Source organism: Phyllostomus discolor, chromosome 8 (assembly GCF_004126475.2).
Source record: "Phyllostomus discolor isolate MPI-MPIP mPhyDis1 chromosome 8, mPhyDis1.pri.v3, whole genome shotgun sequence".
In the NCBI taxonomy this organism is placed as follows: Eukaryota; Metazoa; Chordata; class Mammalia; order Chiroptera; family Phyllostomidae; genus Phyllostomus; species Phyllostomus discolor.
In genome coordinates, this window is record NC_040910.2 from 113,310,030 (window position 1) to 113,329,501 (window position 19,472).

The 19,472-nt window shown below is 65.9% G+C and overlaps 2 protein-coding genes across 6 annotated transcripts in view; one reads left to right on the forward strand and one right to left on the reverse strand.

Annotated features, from left to right (window-relative positions):
- Positions 1-14,468, reverse strand: part of TBC1D16 (TBC1 domain family member 16) — a 55,935-nt gene extending 41,467 nt beyond the window's left edge. For 4 of the 5 annotated variants that reach the window (XM_028522012.2, XM_036034229.1, XM_036034230.1 and 1 more), the window contains exons 1-3: positions 14,395-14,461; positions 1,981-2,220; positions 301-892 (exon numbers count right to left, since the gene is read on the reverse strand). In XM_028522012.2, the coding sequence (XP_028377813.1) occupies positions 301-892; positions 1,981-2,158 (770 nt within the window). In that variant the 5' untranslated portion in view covers positions 2,159-2,220; positions 14,395-14,461. Of the gene's footprint in view, positions 1-300; positions 893-1,980; positions 2,221-14,394 lie in introns of all 5 variants that reach the window. The other variant, XM_028522011.2, reaches the window with a different exon arrangement.
- A 70-nt stretch (positions 14,469-14,538) lies between these two features.
- Positions 14,539-19,469, forward strand: LOC118496666 (collagen alpha-1(I) chain-like). The gene is made up of 4 exons (XM_036009080.1): positions 14,539-15,363; positions 16,618-16,678; positions 17,191-17,976; positions 19,293-19,469. Exons 1-4 carry the CDS (start codon positions 15,335-15,337, stop codon positions 19,467-19,469), a joined length of 1,053 nt encoding a protein of 350 aa, XP_035864973.1. The 5' UTR covers positions 14,539-15,334.
- The last annotated feature ends 3 nt before the right edge of the window (positions 19,470-19,472 follow it).

Consider the following 19,472-nt stretch of genomic DNA (forward strand, 5'->3'; position numbering starts at 1 on the left):
GATGTCGGGACCTGCCTCCCAGGGTTTGCCAGCTCTGGGAGGCCCTGAGGACCCCAGGACGCCGAGTGGTGGCCTGGACAGCCACCCCCCATCAAGCCCACGGCAGACACGATGCCCTCGGGTGGCACGGAGGGACAGGACCCCGCTGCCATGGCCCCGGTGTGGGGACAGCTGGCACCTGCAGCAGAGGCCGGACAGGACGCAGGCCGGCCTCAGCACCCAGCGAGCAGAGCCAGTGACGCCCATGGCGGCCCCCAACACTCCCGGCCAGAGCGCCCGGGTCCCAGGGCGGGAACTCACCTGCTCTCGCTCTCCGGGAACACGGAGCCGCCGCTGCTCTCGGCCAGGGCGGCGCTGACGGGCGACAGGCAGAAGGGGGAGGAGAAGGCGTCCGAGTCCGAGTCGAAGGAGCTGTCCCTGCTCACGCCCTCAGCCGACAGCTCCAGGGAGCCCTCCTCCTCGCCGGCCTCGGGCCGCGGCTCCTCCACGCCGTCCTGCGAACCGGCCCTGGACCAGGCCCCGGGGTCGAAGGGGGCCGGCCGCGCGGCTGGGAGTGGGCCATCCACCCCCGGGCCCTGGGCCAGCTTCTCCCCGTCCTCGGGGGAAGGGCTCACGTGCACAGTGTCCGGGAGGCCCTGGGCCGCCCCCGGGGTGTCCTCGTCTCCGGGGGTCAGGGCGGGCCTGGGCTCCGTGGGGGAGGCCTGGCGGGCGGCGCCCAAGCTGTGGGCGCGCCGGCCCCGCGGGCGGGGTGCCTTGCGCACGGGGGAGCTCTCGGGCGTGATGTAGCGCAGCGCCTCCTCGTCCTGCCGCTGGATCCGGGAGTTGGGGACCCAGGCGAGGATGAGGGTGGCCCCCAGCAGCTCATCCTTCTCCATGTACAAGCACAGGTAGCCTGCGGGGGCGAGGGCGGGGGTCAGGGGGGGCCGCGCACACACAGGGGCTTCAGACACTGCCCGGCCCCAGGTGCAGGCCGCCGGGACCGCCGGGCTCCGGGAGCAGGGGAGCCATGGGTCCTTGCTGAGCGCCCACACCGAGCACTGGCCGGAGCCTCGGCCTGGCGAGGGCTTTTCCGAACTCAGGGGTCCCGCCCTGTCTACTGCCGGGGGCCGGTCAGTGCCCGGGAACAGGCTCGCAGCGTCACAGCCCGGTTGGGGGGGGGGGCACAGGCTGCAGACTCCCTCCCCCGGGAACGAGTCCGGGACAGGCGGCCGGCGTGCGGGTCTGTTCCGGTGGCCGCGGCCCTCTCCACGTCTTTTCTCCGAGACGCAGCCTTTCGGGAGAAGGGCTCCTCTCCCCAGGCCACGCCCTGGATGGCTCACACGGGGCGGGCTCTGAGGCCGGCAGCAAGCGGGGGGCGTTCTAGGCCCCTGACCGCTCAGGGTGGGGGGATGGTGGCACTTCCCCTGGCAGTCCCTGTGCCTGCCCTTTGGGGGTGTCCTGATTCCCCAGCCTACAGCACAGGCCCCCGGCCCCCGCCGTCTCTGTTCTGCACAGTCGCCTGGGGTGGGAGCGGGGCCCCCACATCCCTCAGGGCCCCGGCCCCACGTGTGGCTCCCATTCCAGAACAGCTCGGGGCTGTCACCCGGCCGTGCTCGAGGGGTGCGGCTGGGAGGCCAAGGGTTGCCGCCTGCGGACCATGTGGCTTTGGGACAGGGAATGGGGCCCCAGACCTCGGTCCCCCTCTGTCCCCCACCTTCCATCACGGCAGGGCTAGACCCCAAGCTCTCCAAGGGCCACGCTCTTCCTCCTGTTTTATACCCAGAACAGGCAGCACCTTCAGAAGCACCCAGAGACTTGGCCACGCCACTAGTCAGGGGGCCTCGGGGTCCAGGTACGGGCAAGTGGGGATGTGAGGCCAGAGCCTCTGAAGCCGGGGCCTGTGTCCCCGGTCCCTCCCTCTCGTGCTTGTGACCCCAGTCCCTTCCTTATCCAGGTCTGGGAGCCCGGTCCCTCCCATCCCCCCCCCCCCCCCCGGCTCACCTGGGTGGTGCTCCCCCAGCCCCTGCAGCCCCTCCGGCGGGTGCACGCAGACATTGTTCTTGGAGTAGATGATCTCGCCATCCAGGACGGAGGGGGGCCCGCCGCCGCCGCCGGGGGCGAGGGTCAGGAGGTCCGAGGCTTTGGAGGAGGCCCGGCGGAGGAGACGGCCCAGAGACATTGCCGGGGGGGTGTTCCCATCCTCCGCACGCGGGGGCCCAGGTGGGGCTCGTCCACACCGGCCTGGGAAGGGGGAGAGGGGGGATGCGTCGGGCCCCGGGTCGGGGACTCGGCCGGGGTCCCTGGGGCTGTGTCCCGCCTCACGCCCGTCAGCCCCCGATGGGCTGTGCTCAGCTGTGTGTGAGTGCGTCCCGCCGACACAGGCCACAGAGCGGGGTCTCAGCCCAGGCGCCGTGGACGCTGCGGGCCGGGCCCTCCTGGGTGACAGGGGGTCCTGGGCCTTGTAGGGTGGCCAGCAGCCTCCCTGGCCCCCGCCTACTAGATGCCCCCAGCTGCCACCAGCAGGACGACCAAATATGTCCCCTGGGGACAAAGCAGCCAGCCCCCGGCTTAACCACTTTCTGGGCGCCTGGGCAGGCCACTCCTGCCAACCCCGATCACCTCTAGACCCCTCCCGGAGGCCTCCCTGGCCACGCCACACCGAGGCTATCTCTCCTTCGTCTGGTTTTTTTTTCTATTGCATCCAAGTGAACATGGCCCGCGCTGGTCTGTGACTCTCAAGCGTATGACGCAGGGATTCGACACCCGCACACCTCGCAACGGGGTCGCCGCACGGAGCCCGGTGGCCGTCTGCCACGCCACCCTACAGTCGCCGCCGTGCTGCGGCCCCGGCCCGCCCGGCGCCGTGTGAGCCCTCACAGTGTCCCACGCCCTGACCACCTCCAGCCGCGCCAGCACAGAGGGCAGCCACTGGGAGGGAACTTTTAAAAAATCGCACCTCGAAACACGTGTCGTCTTTCCAATGAATTGTCTGGAACAGCTCTGTCCCTGTGCTAGTGACGGTCCCTTTGTCGGGCATATTTTTTTTTAAAGATTTTATTTATTTATTTTTAGGGAGGGAAGGGGGGGGAGAGAGAGAGAGAGAGAGAGAGAGAAACATCCATGTGTGGTTGCTGGGGGTTGTGGCCTGCAACCCAGGCATGTGCCCTGACTGGGAATCAAACCAGCGACACTTTGGTTCCCAGCCTGCACTCAATCCACTGAGCTACGCCAGCCAGGGCTGTCGGGCGTATTTTTAAAAAAGTCCACACCCTGGCTGGCATAGCTCAGTGGATTGAGCGCGGGCTGCGAACCAAAGCATCGCAGGTTCGATTCCCAGTCAGGGCACATGTGTGGGTTGCAGGCCACAGCCCCCAGCAACCACACATGGATGTTTCTCTCTCTATCTCCCTCCCTTCCCTCTCTAAAAACAAATAAATAAAACCTAAAACAAAAAAAGTCCAAGCCTTCTTCAAGAACCACAAGGTTGGCTAAGGAGCCACGAACCCCACTGTCCGGGCCGGCGCTGCCCCGCCAAAGCACAACACGGGCCACACGGACAGCGTCCCGTGTCCTGTCGGCTGCACTCACGAGAACCAGAAAGAAACGAGGGGCACGAAGACTCTTTGTGCCCAACCGCCCCCCCCCCCCGCACCCCAGAGAGTTGCGTCATCAGCTCCCAAACGACTCCCGGCCCTGGCCCCGGCCGGCGTGGCTCAGTGGGCCTCGTGCCCATCTGCCTACCCGAGACCTGTCGGCAGCTGGGTCCCCGGGCAGGGCCCAAGCCGGGCTTCGGGCCGGGCCCCCAGCGGGAGGCGTGAGAGAGGCAACAGACCCACGTTTCCCTCCCTCTCCATCGCCCTCGATTTCCCCCTCTAGAAATAAATAAATAAAATATTTCTAAAAAAAAAAAGCCTGGGGAGCTATCTTGCATTCTTTAAGTCTCTGAAGCCTGGTGTGTGCTTTACACGTCAGACACCCCAGTTCGGAGCAGCCACGCTCCGTGTGCTCCGTGGCCGCCCGTGGCCCCAGGTGGGCGAGGCCGGGCTGGCGGGGCCCACCTCCCGGCGGGCTCCCACGGCCTCGCTCACTTGAATCTCCGTGGGCCGCACACGAGTGTCTGCTGGCTCCCCGAACCGCAGCGCCACGGAGGATCATCCAAAGAATGTGCCAGAAGGTGCGGAGGCGGTTCCCACGTAGCGTCAGAGGAGACCCTCGCCGCGGCTCTGGGAATCCCCGCCCCCCGCCCCCAGATGCTCCGTTTTGCAAATCAGGCGACAGGCTCGGGGCACCCGAGGTCGCCCAGTGATGGACAGCCCCAGTGCCGGGACCCCCGCCCAGGACAGCGGAGCCTCGGGTGCAGGCAGTCCAGCCGCTCCCCACCCCGGCCGCCCCGGGGGGCTGGCCTGCCCCCTCCCCCCGCCCCATCTCCAGCCCCTGGTGGGGAGGGGGCAGTTCTGGGCCACAGCGCGCCTTGGGGGGGGTCGGGGCATGTCTGCGGAAGGCCAGCCACAAATATCCCTCTCCGGACGGTGCGTGTCTGTCTGTGAGCTGTGCCTGCCCGTGTGGGAGCCTCTGCCACCCCAGCTGAAGCCGGCCCCCCGCCTCCGGGGTCTTTCGAAGTGGAGGTTCCTCGACCTATTTTTAAAGCGTGTTTCGAAAAATTATGAGATGTGCTCAGACGTATAAGAAAAAGACCACATGTCCCTGCAATCGCACAATCCAAAAATATTTGCATATTTTCTGCCGCCTTCTGTGCCTTCCTTAAAAAACAAACAACAAAAAATACCGCTCGCTGGGAGTATGTCATACCCGCTTTTACTCGTCTCAGAAATGTACTGCCCAGCCCTGGCCGGTGGCTCCGTGGTCTGCAGTGCCTTCCCGTGCACCACAAGGTTGCAGGTTCGATTCCTGGTCAGGGCACATACCTAGGCGGCGGGTTCGACCCCCTGTCCGGGTGCGTACAGGAGGCAACTGATCAATGTTTCTCTCTCTCTCTCAAATCAACCCATGTACCCTCAGGTGAGGATACGTTACCCAGGTGTTACAGGTGGAAGTGTGTCCCGCCCCCCCCAAATTCCTGTGTGGGAGTCCTAACCCCCAGGACCTGAGGGTGACCTGATTGCAGACCGGGCTTCCTCGAGGGGACCAAGTTAGGATTAGGTTCTGAGGGGGGGTCCTCAGCCCAAGCCACAGGCATCCCTTGAAGAAAGGGAATTTGGAGACAGACATCGACACGCAGGAATCCAGACCATGTCTGGAAGCGTCGGAGGGAGCCGGCCCTGCCCGCACCGTGACCTTGGGCTCCCGGCCTCCGGAACTCCCAGACAATAACCCGTTCTCTAAGCCGCCCGCCTGGAGCACCCGGCTCTGGCAGCCACAGAAAATGAACACCGCGTGGTAGCAGGAGGTTAAACATTCAAAATGCCGCCCCTCCATCCTCCCCGCTGGGTGTGGACGGTGGGCACGCACCGTCCCCCAGCCAGCCCGCCAGTCGGTCTCGGGAGAATGGCTACTGGACGAACAGCCCCCACACGTGGACACGCGAACCTCCGTCTGCACCCACCCTTCCTTCAGGGCCACTCCCGGAATTCTGAGCCGTTGCCCGGGGTGGGCAGCTGGGCCCCCGGCACACAGCACCCACGGGGTTCCCACGAGCTGCCGGCACCACCAGAGGCTTGAACCTTCGCCAGTTCGGGCGCTGAAGACGGGTTTGATGATCGACTCCCGCGGCAGGGGTGAGCCCGAGTGAACCAGACGTTCCCCCCCCCCCCACGCCGGGACCTGTGCGTGGGTGCGCACCGCCGGCGTCTCCGCCACAGTGGGGGTCTGTGGCTGACACTGGATAGCTCTCCGCACAGCGAGGGTCTCAGTCCTTCGCTCCCGGGGCTGCGCTGCACTGCTGGGGGGGTTCCCGGCCCCCTGCCCGCCTTCTCGTCGCCGTACCATCTGTCAGATGCACCTTGAACTTCCGCGGAGGGGAAGGGACGGTACCTTCTCCCTGATGCTTTGTGTTTTTATTGCTTTTCTGCTTTACATCATCCTTCCCAAGCCAAGAGAATGGTGTTTCCTTGTCATTTCCGTCGGCAACGCAGTACTCCCGGTATTTCCAAAACCCTGAGGCCCAGGGCACGTTTCTGGAGAAGGCAACCCCTGCGGAGCGCAGCCCCACCCCTCCCAGGTCTCCCCGCCCCCCCAGGTCTCGTGTGCCCCGCCGTCTGGCCCACAGACACGGACTCCCGTCATAGGTCAGTAACCCTGGGGGCTTGTTCCGGAATATTTAACGGAAGTTTTAAAAGAGGGGGGCCCTCACTTGTGACCCAGAGACCGGCATGGGCTGGCCCGAGCTCTGGGCACACCCTCTCCGCTTCTCCCACAGCGCACACGGGACAGACACACGCGTCGCCACGTGATTTCATACTGCCGACACGCTCCAAAGAGAACAACGTGTCGCAGGCGTGTTTCGGTGAGAAGTAGGAGGCGAGGTCATCTAACCCTCCCGCCCAGGCGACCCTTTGGCCTCGGACACTCCCAGGGGCCTCTGGTCACATGGAGGCGGGGGCGGGAACCCACTGGCAGTTTCCGGGGGCACCCACCAGCCCCAGGACCGCCGGAACGCACCCTGGGCGAGCTCTGCAGACGGGCCATCCTGAACCCAGACCCGCCCCCGCAGCCACTTCCTCCAGGACCCCCTTCCCGCCTTATTTCCTCGCCGTTCAGAGAGATGGCGTCCTGCCCTGGCCGGCGGCTCCGTAGGTTGGAGTGTCGTCCCCCACACCAAAAGGTAGCGGGTTCGATTCCCGATCTGGGCACCTGCCTTGGTCTCGGGATTCGTCCCCGAGTATGGGAGGCAACCGATCAATGATGTTTCTCTCTCTCTCCGCCCCCCCCCCTCTCAAATCAATAAAGATATCCTCGGGTGAGGATTAAAGGTTTTTAAATTGAAAGAGCTGGATTTGAGCGATGCAGAAGCTGGGCCCATGGTCCAGGGTGCTCACGCTGGGCGGCCCTGCCTGGCTTCCTCACAGCCACTCAGGCCAGAAGGGACCACGGCCTGTCGTCCACTTGGCCTCGTGGGGCCACAGCGACCTGCCTCCACAGTGAGTGCCCCTCCTGTCACCGCCCCCGGCCCACAACCACGGTTCCGTGTCCGGGGATTGTCCACGCCACGGTTGGGGGTCGCTGGGGGCGCCTGCAAGGCCGAGGTGGCCACAGGCTCCTCCCTCGGGGTGGAGTCCCACGCGGCTCCCACAGTGCCAGCTGGCAGCATCCTGACTTGGCAGCTCTGCCCTCCAGCTGGGGAGGCCGAATCTGAGCCACCCCCCCTCACTGTCAGAGGAAAGATGGGGGGACCCGGTCCCAGAGCGCCGAGCGGGGCCAGACCCCGTCCTGTCCCCGGAGAGCCAGAGGCCCCAGCTCCCCCCCAGCTCAGGACACCCCGCCAGGGACCCTGGTGGCCCTGAGAGGCCTGGCAGGGCCCAGCCCTGGGACAGCCATTAGCTGCAGGTGGCAACTCCATCCCCGGCTGAGATTGGACCCAATCCACCCCCCTCAGATCAGAGAAAGGCAGGTGGGGCTGGGGCTGGGACAGGAGGCAGTGCCTCCCACCCCACCCCCTCCCCCTCCGCCTGAGGCCAGGCTGTCATCGGGCAGCTCGGGAGACACGCCCTCTCCCCGAGTCTGTCACCAGCCGGATGTTAAACAGGATCCTGGCAGCCGCTGGGTGGATCCGGGCTGCAGTCTGTCCCTGCCCCCGGGGGGCCCACCTGTCACCGGGAGCGGCAGGAAGCGGCCGGCCCAGCGGCCCAGTGCGGCCCAAGACAAGGAGTCAAAGGCGCCCGGGGGTACCCCCTGGCCTCCGGTTCCTGCGCCCCGGCTCCCCTGGTCTGCCGTGGGCTCGTCCAGTCAGGGGCTGGCCCACCTGTCTCTCGGGGGTGGAGGAGGGGACCCGCGTGAACCAAGCGTCCGATCCTCCCATCGCGCAAACAGAGCGGCGGGCAGGGCCCATCCGCACAGTCTGTAAACGCCACCCACGGGGCCCGGAGACACAGACGCGGCCAGCGGCCGACAGGGGGCAGCGAGGAGCCCGCGGCGGCGAGAACTGTTAGCTCCTCCCCCCACCTCGCACGGAGGCGGAGCTCCCCGCGGTGGAAACCAGCAGCGGAGAGGCTCGGGGGGTCACTGGGTGCCAGACCCTCGCCGCCAGCCTGAAGACGTATGGACACGGGGCTCCCCCCTCTCCGTCTCCCTCCAGGGGAGACGCTCGCTCCCGGGATGCGTTCTTAGAGCTTTTGTTTTAAAGGGGTCGCGCCCACGCGGCAGCGCTGATTGCAGGCGATGAGCCCCCGAGTCCCAGCCGTCTCTGAGGGTCCCGCTGGTGACGAGTGGGCCAGCAGGCCGTCCTCAGTCGCGCCCAAATGCCGTTTCTGACGGCGGAAAGGGCGGCGGTGCCAACCGGGCAGCGGGCGCCGAGACGGGGCGCCGAGACCGGGCACCGGCGGGGGCGCACGGCACAGACGGGGGGACGACTGAAAACCTGCAAAGTAAAGATGCCGGTGCTGGGTTCGAGCCACCCGCTGGGCGTGGGGTTGCAAGATCAACTTCGTGCCGCTCCCGGCGACCGGATTTTTGCAAAACAGGCTGTTGTGCAATCGGAAAGGAAGGAGCGACTTGGCTCCCGTAATAACACAAAAACTCTCGGCAGAAACTCCGAGGCGACGGCCACGGCGACGCTCTTTCCCGGTCTGGCACCTCCGCAAGCACTAGCGCGACGTTCGGAAGCACGGATTCCTGGCCACAGGCAGGTGAGTCCGCCAGATGCGGAGGGCGCTGGTCGCACTCCAGGGGGAGACAGGCTGGAGGTGGTTGGCACGTGGGCAGCTGCCTGGGCAGGAAGCCCCAGGGGGGAGGGGAGGCGGGGGGGGGAGGGGAGCAGATTGCTTCCTTCGCAGCCCTGCTCAGAGCAGGGAGGGCGTGGGGCCTGCTGTGAACCACGTGACCCCGCCACATCTCAGGGCCACGCAGCCACTGGCTCTTGGACCAGAGCAGCCAAGGCATCTGTGACTCAGCTGCGAGGCTCAGACATCTGTTACCCAAAATTCGTTCCCCGAGATTTTCCAACTCACACCCGAGGAAAGAGAACCCTGCTGGATGCAGAGACCAAGTCCCTGAAAGGGCGGAGACCAGCGAAGCCCGGGTCACGAAACGCCCCCCTTCAGAACAGACCCAGGTCCCTGTGCCGCTGCTTCCGGAAAGTGCTTCCGCTCCACTCGGAGCCACACCCACCACCAGGAACTCAACACAAAGCTACCACATCACTGTCCCGGGGGCCTCGGGTCCGACCGGGCCCCACCGTGCTGACACCGGGGCTCGGGTGTCACCGGGGCCGGTTCCTGCCGGAGGCTCCCACCCCTCCAGGATTCCAGAGTCGCCCGAAAGCCTCCCGCCTCCGCGCCATCAAGGACAGCCCAGCTTCACTCACATCCAGTTCCCGTGACGCTGACTCACAGCTCCCTGGTCCCCTCGTGGGGGTGACACTGGCCCTGGGGACTCCAGGACACCCCCCCAGCCCCAGGTCAGCTGACTGACGACCTCAGTCCCACCTGCCACCTTAGCCCTTTGCCACGCGCCCTGACGCATTCCCAGGTGCCCAGGGTTAGGACGCAGACCACTTTGGGGGCAGTTTTTCTGCGGCCCACAGCACACCCAGGTCGCTGTCAAGAGCCGATGCCACCTCGGGCAGGTTTGCCTTTCTTTCACCGCCCCCCATTGGCCACCGGAGCCCTCTGAGCAGCTGGTGAGGGGCTGGCCGGGGGCCGGGGTGGGGGAGAGCCTGGGCCTGCCCGAGAAGGCCACAGACACGCCCGCCTGGAGCCGCCAGGAGCCGTGACTTCTCCGTTCCCTGCTCTGTGCTGGCCCTGCCTCGGGCCACCTCGGGCTCAGGTGCTGCGACACAGTGGTCAGCGGTGCGGACGTGGTCCTGACACGTCACGGGGCCAGCAGTCACCATGCACGGAGGGGACACAGCCCACACGCGTCATGGCAGCTGCTCGCCCGGGAGGCAGCAGGTTGGGGCACCGGACACGCACGGAACCGGACGTATCACGGAACACAGTCCCCAGGAGGTGACCCCCGGCCGCGTCCCTGCCAGACCGCCCCACGAGCTCCAGGCAGGCAGGTGGCCAGCAGAAACCGGTTCCCCTGCTCCGGCCCCGAAGCCCAGCCGACGGAGACCGGGCACGAGGAGTGCCGGGGAAACGGGAGCCGGACACATGCCCACCAATCTCTTCTCCCCTGAAACGCCTGCGGCGGGCACGCCCTGGTGGGGCCCAACCCCCGTCCCAGCAGCGGGCCCAGGAGGCCCGGGCACCGCGGTCCCTGGGGAGCCCCGGCTTCGTGTGCAGGGCCGCGGTGGTGGAAACCCTGCAGCCGGCCCGGCTCCAGGACCCCGTCTGGGTGCGGCCCAGGGACGTTGGGTCTCCTCTGCACCCCTGGGCTGAGACGCCCCCCCCTCAGCTGTATGTGACATGGGGAGCTGGGGTGACTGCGGACAGGCAGCGAGCTTGCTGCGGGGGTCAGGTGGGAAGGGCAGGGCCTCCGTGTGGAATGGAGGACGAGACCACTTCTGTTTAAACGAAGCCACAGAGCGGACGGCACGAACCCCAGTGCGGAGCTCCGGCCGCACAGCCACAGGAAGGTGCCCGGAGAGGCGGTCCCCGGACAGGGCAGTTGGAGAAAGGGCAGCGAGGGGGGACCGGCAGGCTGGGCATGCGTGTCGCTTCGGCGGGACTGCCGTTCCCCCCCAGAGAGCCAGGACAGCAGGGCCTGGGAGACAGAACCAGCCTTCAAGAAGCACCAGAACCGGGACCGAGGCAGGACCAGGCCCCAACGTGGCGGGGATGTGCGGACCAGCCGGGAAACCAGCACCCGACCCCGAGGTGGACGCGGGCCTGGCGACAGTCTCTGTCGCAGACAAGGGCTTGGCACAGCGGGGTCCTCGCTGTCCGAGGCTCAGGCGGGGCCAGTGCACCGCCCAGCAGAGACCTGACGGGGGTGGGGAAGGTGGGATGGCACCCCCGGAGAGCAGCACACAGCACGGTGCCTAGGAGAGCATCTTAGCCCTGGCTGGCGTAGCTCAGTGGATTGGGCGCGGGCTGCGAACCAAAGCGTCGCAGGTTCGATTCCCAGTCAGGGCACATGCCTGGGTTGCAGACCATGACCCCCAGCAACCACACATGGATGTTTCTCTCTCTTTCTCCCTCCCTCCCTTCCCTCTCTAAAAATAAATAAATAAATCTTTAAAAAATGAAAAGAAAGCATCTTAGTGACAGAAACTGAAAAGCTAGGGGCATCCAATGACACCTAACCGTGCCCTTTGCCCGGAGTCCAGCGTGTGATGACCCGCTCTCGGACCGCGGAGGTCAGGGTCACTCGGTGTGGACGAGCGTGCGGGCGGCACGGCCGGAGGAGGGCGGCGCTGGAGGGGGAAGGCGGATCTGGGGTCTTCACCCCCCTTTCCTTGTGCCGCGTGACCCTCTGCGGTCAGACGCTGACCTCGGCCTTTGGGCAGCCCGGCCCCTCTCCTCCCCTGCGGCCGGCCGGCTCCGTGAGCTCAGGTCGGACGCCAGCCCTCAGAGAGCTCTTCGGGGCAGACGGACGAGCGGTGCCGGACCAGGGGACCGGAGGACGCACGGGGGGCCAGTGGCATCGAGAGACCAGCCCCGAAGTGCACGGGAGACGATGTCCTGCCCCGTTGCCCCCCGATGTTGGGGGGCGGGGGCAGACGTGCGCCCGCTTTTCTGCTCGCTGGGCTCGTCCAGACTGCGAAGGCAGCAAGTGCCACTGGACACCCCAGCTAGGCTCTGCGACTCTGGGACAAGACTCTTCTCACCGGGAGCTAATGGACGCAAACACGCGTGGAGCTCCAAGAGCCCCCGATGGGTGTTGCAATGAAATGGCATCGGACGAAACGGCGTCGTTCGAGGACCCGCAGTGATACAATACTGAGGGCCTGCTGTACGGCAGGACAATGGACAATGGACAGTGGACAATAGAACCACGTGCAACACTCCACTCGCCCGTCCAGCCCATCCTGCTGCCGGGAGGGTTCCGCCCTCACGCCGCCGCCGCCCTCCTGACGTTCTACCGCGAAACTAAGCAGCTGATGTTACAAACGAGGATTCAAGCCATGAAGAAATCTGGGTCTCTCAGCTGGGGGGTGGGGGAGACAAGGTTTGTGTTGCCAGGCAACCTGGTGGGCCCGTTCCCTGGGACAGCCAGCAGGGACCCAGCGCCCCCCCCGCCCCCACCCCGCCCCCCTCCCCTGCACAGTTACAAACACGAGCATAAACATACCTAAACGGCAAATCTCACTTTTGCTCATGATGACGTCCTCCCTGACGGAGCACACACGTACAGAGCGTCACCAAACCGAACCAAAATATTTCTGCCCACTAGTTCCAAGTGAGGCTTGAAAACCATGGTCGTTAATAATAATAATAATAGTAGTAGTAACAATAATAGTGACAAGCCCTTAGCACTCGTCAGGTACTAGACACCTTAGGTAGCCATTGCAAAAGGCCTGTGAGGCAGGTGGTATTATTTCCATTTTACAGACAGACACACTGAGGCCCGGGGGCATCAAGCCCACACTGGGCGCCGGGGCTGGCCCTGAAGCAGCGGCCAGCTCTGGAGGCTGCACTGCGACCCCTGCCCCAAACCACCCAGAACCCGGGCAGAGCGGCCAGCCCGGGGAGGCAGGCTGGGCCTGCCCCTGGCCACTCATGCTGACTGGGATTAGTCCCCGCTGCCCTGCATTTTAATGAGTCACCCGGCAGAGCGAGCTGGGCCGTCTTGTCCGCACGAGGGGACGGGGAGAGTGCCCGTGTGAGCGAGCCCTGGGGACCGGTCACCGAGGGCAGGCGAGGCGCACCCTGGGGTTGTTTTGGTAGTGGGACCGTCCTGCGCCCAAGGCCCCGAGTCCCAGCTGCCTGAGCCTGGGGCGGTCCCTTCTCGAGGCCTCCGGGTCCCTGTCTGTAAAGAGGGGACAACGTATCCGTCCCGGCGTTACGGGTTTGCTTCACGGGTTAAATGAACTCACGCACGCCCGAGTATCAGAAGCCACGCCGGCCACCACCCTCGCTGTCCGGGGGTTCAACGCTCCACGGACAAGAGCTTCCTTCCGAGAGCCTCACTCGGAGGCTCCGCTCCCCGCAGGCACCCGAGGTCCCCGAGTGCTGGAGAGAACACGGGGACCCCGCTCGGCCCACGCTGCGCCGTCAGCAAACTTTACAGGGACGGAGAAAAGGCCTCCCTCCCGCGAACAGACCCTTCCTTTGCAAACGCCTTCACGGTGTAGCTCTTACCCAGTCAACGCCAATGTCACCAGGGAGGGTTTTTTTTCTAAAACTAGCATGCGGATTTCCAAGCCTTCCCTGCTGGAGGGTGGCAGCCTGGGGACGGAATTCTCCAATCCGGGGCCTTCAGCCCACCGGCTAGTAATGCACCCGGGGGGGCGTGGTCTTAAGGACGGGTCCCCCCTTCCTTCCACACGGGAGCTGCTCCAGGGCCTCCAGGAGGTGAAGAAAGACGGAGGGACCAGCCACAGGGCGCACCCCCCTCCTCCCACAAACTTGGGGAAGCGGGGACACAAACTCGGGCTGAGGAAGCAGAGAGGCCCGGCCTGTTCTGCTTCTGAACTGAATGCGAACTAGACTGTGCTCCCGGTAGGACGCCAACTTCCCAGCGTGAGAGTAACGGGGTTTCCAGACCCCTGGCTGCTGGCGAGGTGCCGAGATTACATTTGGCGATCCCAAATTGCTTATTTTTCTCTTTCTCCTTGTTTCTATTCTTCTTTTCTCTTGCTTGCTTTTCTTTCTTTTTTTTCCCCTTAAGTAGAGAACAAGGGGGAAGAGCCCCGGCCTAAGGGAAGTGAGTTTCCTGACGTGAGGTTCCGGGCCAGACCGCCCCACGGGTGCGGCGAATGCCAAGAACGAGCGCCGGGGGTGGACAGCACACTTCGGGGGGCTGTGTGGGCAAACGGCGGCCCCTACAACTTCTCTCTCGCGTGCTCCGACCACCCAGCCAGACAAAGACCGCAAGTTCTCCGGTCCACCGCTCCAAACAGGCGGGAACCTAATGTCCCCGAATTAGGCCCACTCCGCCCGGGCGCCCCCACCGCCACGGAGGGGGCCACCAGCCTGCGCCTTGCGCGATCCGGAGCGCCTGCGCGCCGCCCGACCCCCGCTCGGGCCCTGCACGCTCTAGGCTGCGGCCAGACCCTGGCCCCTCCCGGGCTCGCGGCTGCAGGCCCACGCGCTCCGCGCGTCCACCCCATCCCTGCCGAGGCGGCGCCGCCCCGTCCCCCGCCCGCCCTTGCGACCCCGCCCCCATGGCCCTAGGCCGGGCCCCAATACCCACCCGGATCCCACAGAGGGGGCCGGATTCGCGCCGGCTCCGGCAGCCGCCGCCGCCACCGCCACCACTGCCGCCGCCGCCAGTGAGGCGCTGCGGGGCGGGGACGCGCGGCAAGGCCCGGCCCCTGGCCCGCCTACGGCCCAACCCGGTCCCCGCCCTCGGCCCAACCAGGCCCTCAGCGGACCCCTGCCCGACCTGGGGCCGAATCCGACACTGCCCCGATTGCCTTAGCCCCCTGGCCCCAGGCCCCAGGCCTCAGGCCCCTCGATTCCAGGCCTTGCCGCCTGCCCAAGTCCCAGGCGCTGGACTCTGCCCCCCCCACGCGAGCGCCGAGCCCCCCAGAGTGAAGGCGGGGTCTCTGGGACACTCAACGTGCGCTCTCGCCCTCGCCGTCGGCCCCCTCAGTGTTTTGTTTTGTTTTCTATTTGGGGGGTAGGAAGGGGGCGACGCAAGCAGGAAGCCACTGGGGACCCCCGTCCTCCGAGGATGCTTCGCGGGAACCCTGCGGAGGGGGCGCCCAGACACCCAGGTCTGGAGAAGGGTGGGCGGGCACCAGGCTGGGGTTCCCGGCCCACCCGAAGGTGCAGCCGGCTCCAGGGCTCCTCCCGTCTCCACCTCCACCTGCCACCCTGGGGCGCTGAGCCGCCCGGGGCTCCGGAGGGTACCCCGCGCGGTCCCCTGGGCGTAGGAGTTTCCGGGCTGGACGCACGCTGACACGGTGGTCGCTTTACAGAAACTCAGCCCAGTGGGGTAGCGCTCCGGCCGCGAGCAGCGAGGGAGGGTCCACGCTGAAGCTCGGACACATCTACTCATCAGAGAGCCTGTGTCTCCAGCGCGCGGAAACCGCCCCGGGGCCGCGCGCCCCGGCCGCCCGCCGCGCGCGCGCTCGCGCGCGCGGGGTCTCCGCCGGCCGGATGTTGACGGCGTCGCCTAGTAACGGGAGATGGCGGAGCCGGGCGGCGGGGCCGGCGGGTAAGCGGGGTCCAGAGGCTGCGTTCTTGGGGCAGCTCCCCCTTCCCATAGCGCACCGTAGCCCCCGGGACGCCCCTTCCCTCTCGCCCCTTTCTCCCCACCTTTGCCCCTTCCATCCCCACTCTCCGCGCCGTGCCCCGCACCCCCGCCCGCCCCTCCCACCCCTCCCGCCCCTGCGCGCCCCTTCTCCCTCCTCACCGCCCTTTGTCCTCTCCCGCACCCGCTCTCTCTCCCCTGGCCCTAGAGGCTCCACTCGCGAAAACCCGGACGCCCGGCAGTAACCATGGCAACCCCCACGCCGGGCGGCTTGTGCTGCGGAGCTGCAGCCTCGCGCAGGCGGCTCTGCGGGGTGGGGGTCCTCCGGGCCGCCGCCCCCGCTGCGGTGACCCCGGGAGCGGGGACCCAGCCTCCCTTCCCCCTTAGAAGGGTGACCCTGGCCCCTCCCCGGGCTGGCGGGGGTGCGGGGCAAGTGACCTGAGCACAGGTAGTCGGGGAAGGTCCTGCCGCCAGGCCAGTCTCCTATGCTTCGTTTGAAAGCATAGACGCAGTTTTAAAGAATTCGCCCTTAACCTGAGACATGGCTGTATTGCTCCATTAAACAAAAGAAAAAGAAAAAGAACAAGAAAGTCTGGGCCTGGTCTGGCAGCACCAGGAAGTCCGGGTCACGTGCAATGCAGAGTCCGGACCCGCCCGCGCGCAGGGGGTCTCCAGCGAAGGGAGTGTCTGACTCCCCCCTGGGAAACCCGGGGGAGAGCGTGCGGTCCAATCCCTCGCTGGCACCGCGGGTGGTTTGAGAAGGAGAGGCCGAGTCACCCATTTCTGCTCTAGTGTGACTTTAAACAGATAATGAACTTGTGTTGTGAGTTAGAAAAAAATCATTCTAAGCCTGTCCATCAGGACATTCCCGCCCTACCCAACCCAGAGTTCAGAGTAGTTGTCCTTTTTCCGCCGCGGCGTCTTCCTCGTCCTCGGCCCCGGTTTTCTCGCGGACACGAGTGCGTTCCAGGTGGCTTTCCTGGCGCGACCCACTCGCGCTGGTGGCGTTTCAGCGGTTGTGTTTTTCTTTCTCTCACCACACGGAGCCGCCTCGGGCGCCCTCCCACCACCCGACTGGCACGGTCCGGGGTCGGGGTTGGTGACGCGCGGGCACCCACACGTCACCACCTAGACACGCAGGCCTCAGGAGGTGAGGACGGCGGGAGGGAAAAGAGCCCTCCAGTGTGTCACGCCATTCCGCGGTCTTTCTGCCACCAGGTCTCACCGGGAGGGAGACTCGACCCCCGAAGCGGAGGACCAGGACACCGGAGGCCACAGGGTAAAGGTCCCCACGGGGCGAGTCGCCCCGGGCGAGTGTTCACTGGGAGTTGGAGGCGTTCGGGGCTTGCGCCAGAACGGAGGGCCCCGCCCCAGAGCGGACTCCGCCCCGTGCGGAGAGCCGCGGTCTCCTTCCGCGCATGGCGAAGTGTGTGCGGCCTGGCGGGTCTGGGGGCACACCTTGCTCCCCAGAGAACCCCAGCTGGTCGGCGGTTGCGCCCTGCAAGGAAGGGTGCAGGCTCACTACCAACGAGAGGAAGCAGCAGCGACAAAAAGGCAGCACAGACCCGTGGGAGGGGGAAGGCATCGCCGGGGGTGCCCGGAAGCGTGTGTGGGGGTGGAGTTCCTTCTTCGGCGCGAGCACACGGCTGTAAAACCCCCCAAGGGGGGGATTGGGGTGACTATGGTCGCATAACCAATAAGATACAATGCAAGCATAAAAATAAAAATAAAAGAAGAAGCAGACCTCATGTAACTTTGTTTCCCGGCTTTTTCCCTGCCCCGTGGCTGCAGGTGCCAACGGCAGAAGAGGGTGGTGACCAGGAAAATGAAGACCCTGTGGATGCTACAGAACCTCCTGAGAGGGAGGTCGCACCTGGTGGGGAAGTGGCACCTGATGGAGAAGTCGCACCTGGTGGGGAAGTAGCACCTGATGGGGAAGTCGCACCTGATGGGGAAGTCGCACCTGGTGGGGAAGTAGCACCTGAAGGGGAAGTCACACCTGATGGAGAAGTCGCACCTGGTGGGGAAGTAGCACCTGATGGAGAAGTCACACCTGGTGGGGAAGTAGCACCTGAAGGAGAAGTTGCACCCGAAGGGGAAGTCACACCTGAAGGGGAAGTGGCACCTGATGGAGAAGTGGCACCTGGTGGGGAAGTCGCACCCGAAGGGGAAGTGGCACCTGATGGAGAAGTGGCACCTGGTGGGGAAGTCGCACCCGAAGGGGAAGTGGCACCTGATGGAGAAGCAGCACCTGATGGAGAAGCGGCACCTGGTGGGGAAGTCGCACCTGAAGGAGAAGCAGCACCCGATGGGGAAGTCACACCTGCCGAGGAGGTGGAGACCTCGGAGGAGGCGGAGACGGGAGAGGAGCTGGAGTCTGAAGAGGATACCGCGCCCCCCGAGGGCAGAGCCAGCTCTTCGGACGCCAGCCCCGCGGATGTGGCCAGAGAGCAAGGCCGCTACGCATCCCCGTCTGAACGGGCGCGGAGGGCGGCCCGTCTCCAGGACGGAGAGCCGCTCCCTCGGGCAGGACCCCGAGACGGCGGCGGCGCTCCCTGGCGCAGGGCCAGCCCCCCGGTGAGTAGCCGCGGTCCGGGTCTGTGTCAGGCGGCGTGTGGCTGCCCCTGCGGCGTGTCACCCCGTGCGGGGAACTTGGGGTGTACTTCCAGTCCCCACGGCGACCCCTGTCGGAACTTGCCTGGCAGGCGTCTGGACGCCAAGGGCGGGCCCCCTCCCCGGGGGAGGGTTTGTGGTCTCTGAGCCCCCGTCCGGCGAGACACTCCGTGACCGGGAGGGGGGTGCCCTCTGCCGGCGCCCTCCAGCGTGGGGACCGCCTGTTGGGTGTGGCTGCAGAGTGCTCCAGTCGTGCCCGGGAGGCAGGGGGGTCGCTGGGGTGCCCGCACCCCAAAGGGTAACCTCTGCACCCCATCTCCTCGCCCTCCCTGAGCAGGCCCTCACCCGCCTCGGGTGGGCTGCCCTGTGGGGCGAGCCCTGAAGGGGAGCAAGGTGCCGGGAGGGGGGACCCCTCTGTGTCCCGGGCGTGTGCTGTCTCAGTGAATCCGACGGCAGCCCTGTGCAGCAGGCACAGCACCAGCCTCACACACGGGGGCGGGGGGGGGGGGGCTGGGGCGGAGGGCCCACCCTGCCCTGTGCCACGCAGCTGCCAGGGCAGACCGTCACTCTTGCTCCCCCCGGCTGCCCTCCTGAGCCACGAAGCAATGGTAGCTCCCCGCCCCGTGAAACCCCAGTTCACGACTTTGGAGAAAGACGTGATTGGATGTTTCGTGGGCCCTCATCTGGCTTTCTTATCATACGTGGCACACACACGATCGAGACCACGTCTGAGGATTTGACCGCAGCGCAGAGGGTCTTCCCCTTCTGACATGACCAGGAGACCTGACGTGTGGGGCGGTCTGTGGAGCTGTGGACCCAGTGTCCACCCTTGGCACTAGTTTCCAGAAATTTCCCTGGGAGATGGTTTCCAAATGTGACCAACGGGAAAAGCAGAAACAGTCCCTAGGGGGGAGCCCTGTGTCCTTCCTCCCTGCTGGTGGCCCTGGCTGCTGTGGCTCGGTGGATTGAGTGCCGGCCTGCCAACCAAAGGGTCGCTGGTCCGATTCCCAGTCAGGGCACATGCCTGGGTTGCAGGCCAGGTCCCCAGTAGGGGGCGTTGGAGAGGCAACCACACACGGATGTTTCTCTCTTTCTCCCTCCCTTCCCCTCTCTCTCTCTAAAAAAAAAAAAAAAAAGAGTTGTGGAAGTATGAGCCGCTGTGTCCAGCGGCGTGCAGGGACGCCTCGGGGACCCTCTCTGGACACCCCAGAGGTGGGCATTTCACTCCGGGTCCCCACGGATGTCGCTGAGCCTCTGGGTGCCTCAGACGTCGTTTCCAGAGTCGGCATCGTCTGAGGGAGCGCAGCCACTTGCTGCGGGTGGAGACACCCCGACCTCGGCCGGCTGCGCAAACGCGGGCCAAGTCTTCAGCTTCCGTGGGGCCGCCTCACCTACGGGTGCCCCCCTCCCAGGGCGGCTGTGCAGGGTCCTGGCTGGCGCTCACGTTCACCAGGTGACCC

Excerpts from the sequence above, each read along its gene's own strand:
- LOC118496666 (XM_036009080.1), top strand. The coding sequence starts at position 15,335 with ATGGCGGAGCCGGGCGGCGGGGCCGGCGG. Across the intron at positions 16,679-17,190 it reads AGGACACCGGAGGCCACAGG|GTGCCAACGGCAGAAGAGGG; the intron begins GTAAAGGTCCCC and ends CCGTGGCTGCAG. Across the intron at positions 17,977-19,292 it reads GGCGCAGGGCCAGCCCCCCG|AGTCGGCATCGTCTGAGGGA; the intron begins GTGAGTAGCCGC and ends CGTCGTTTCCAG.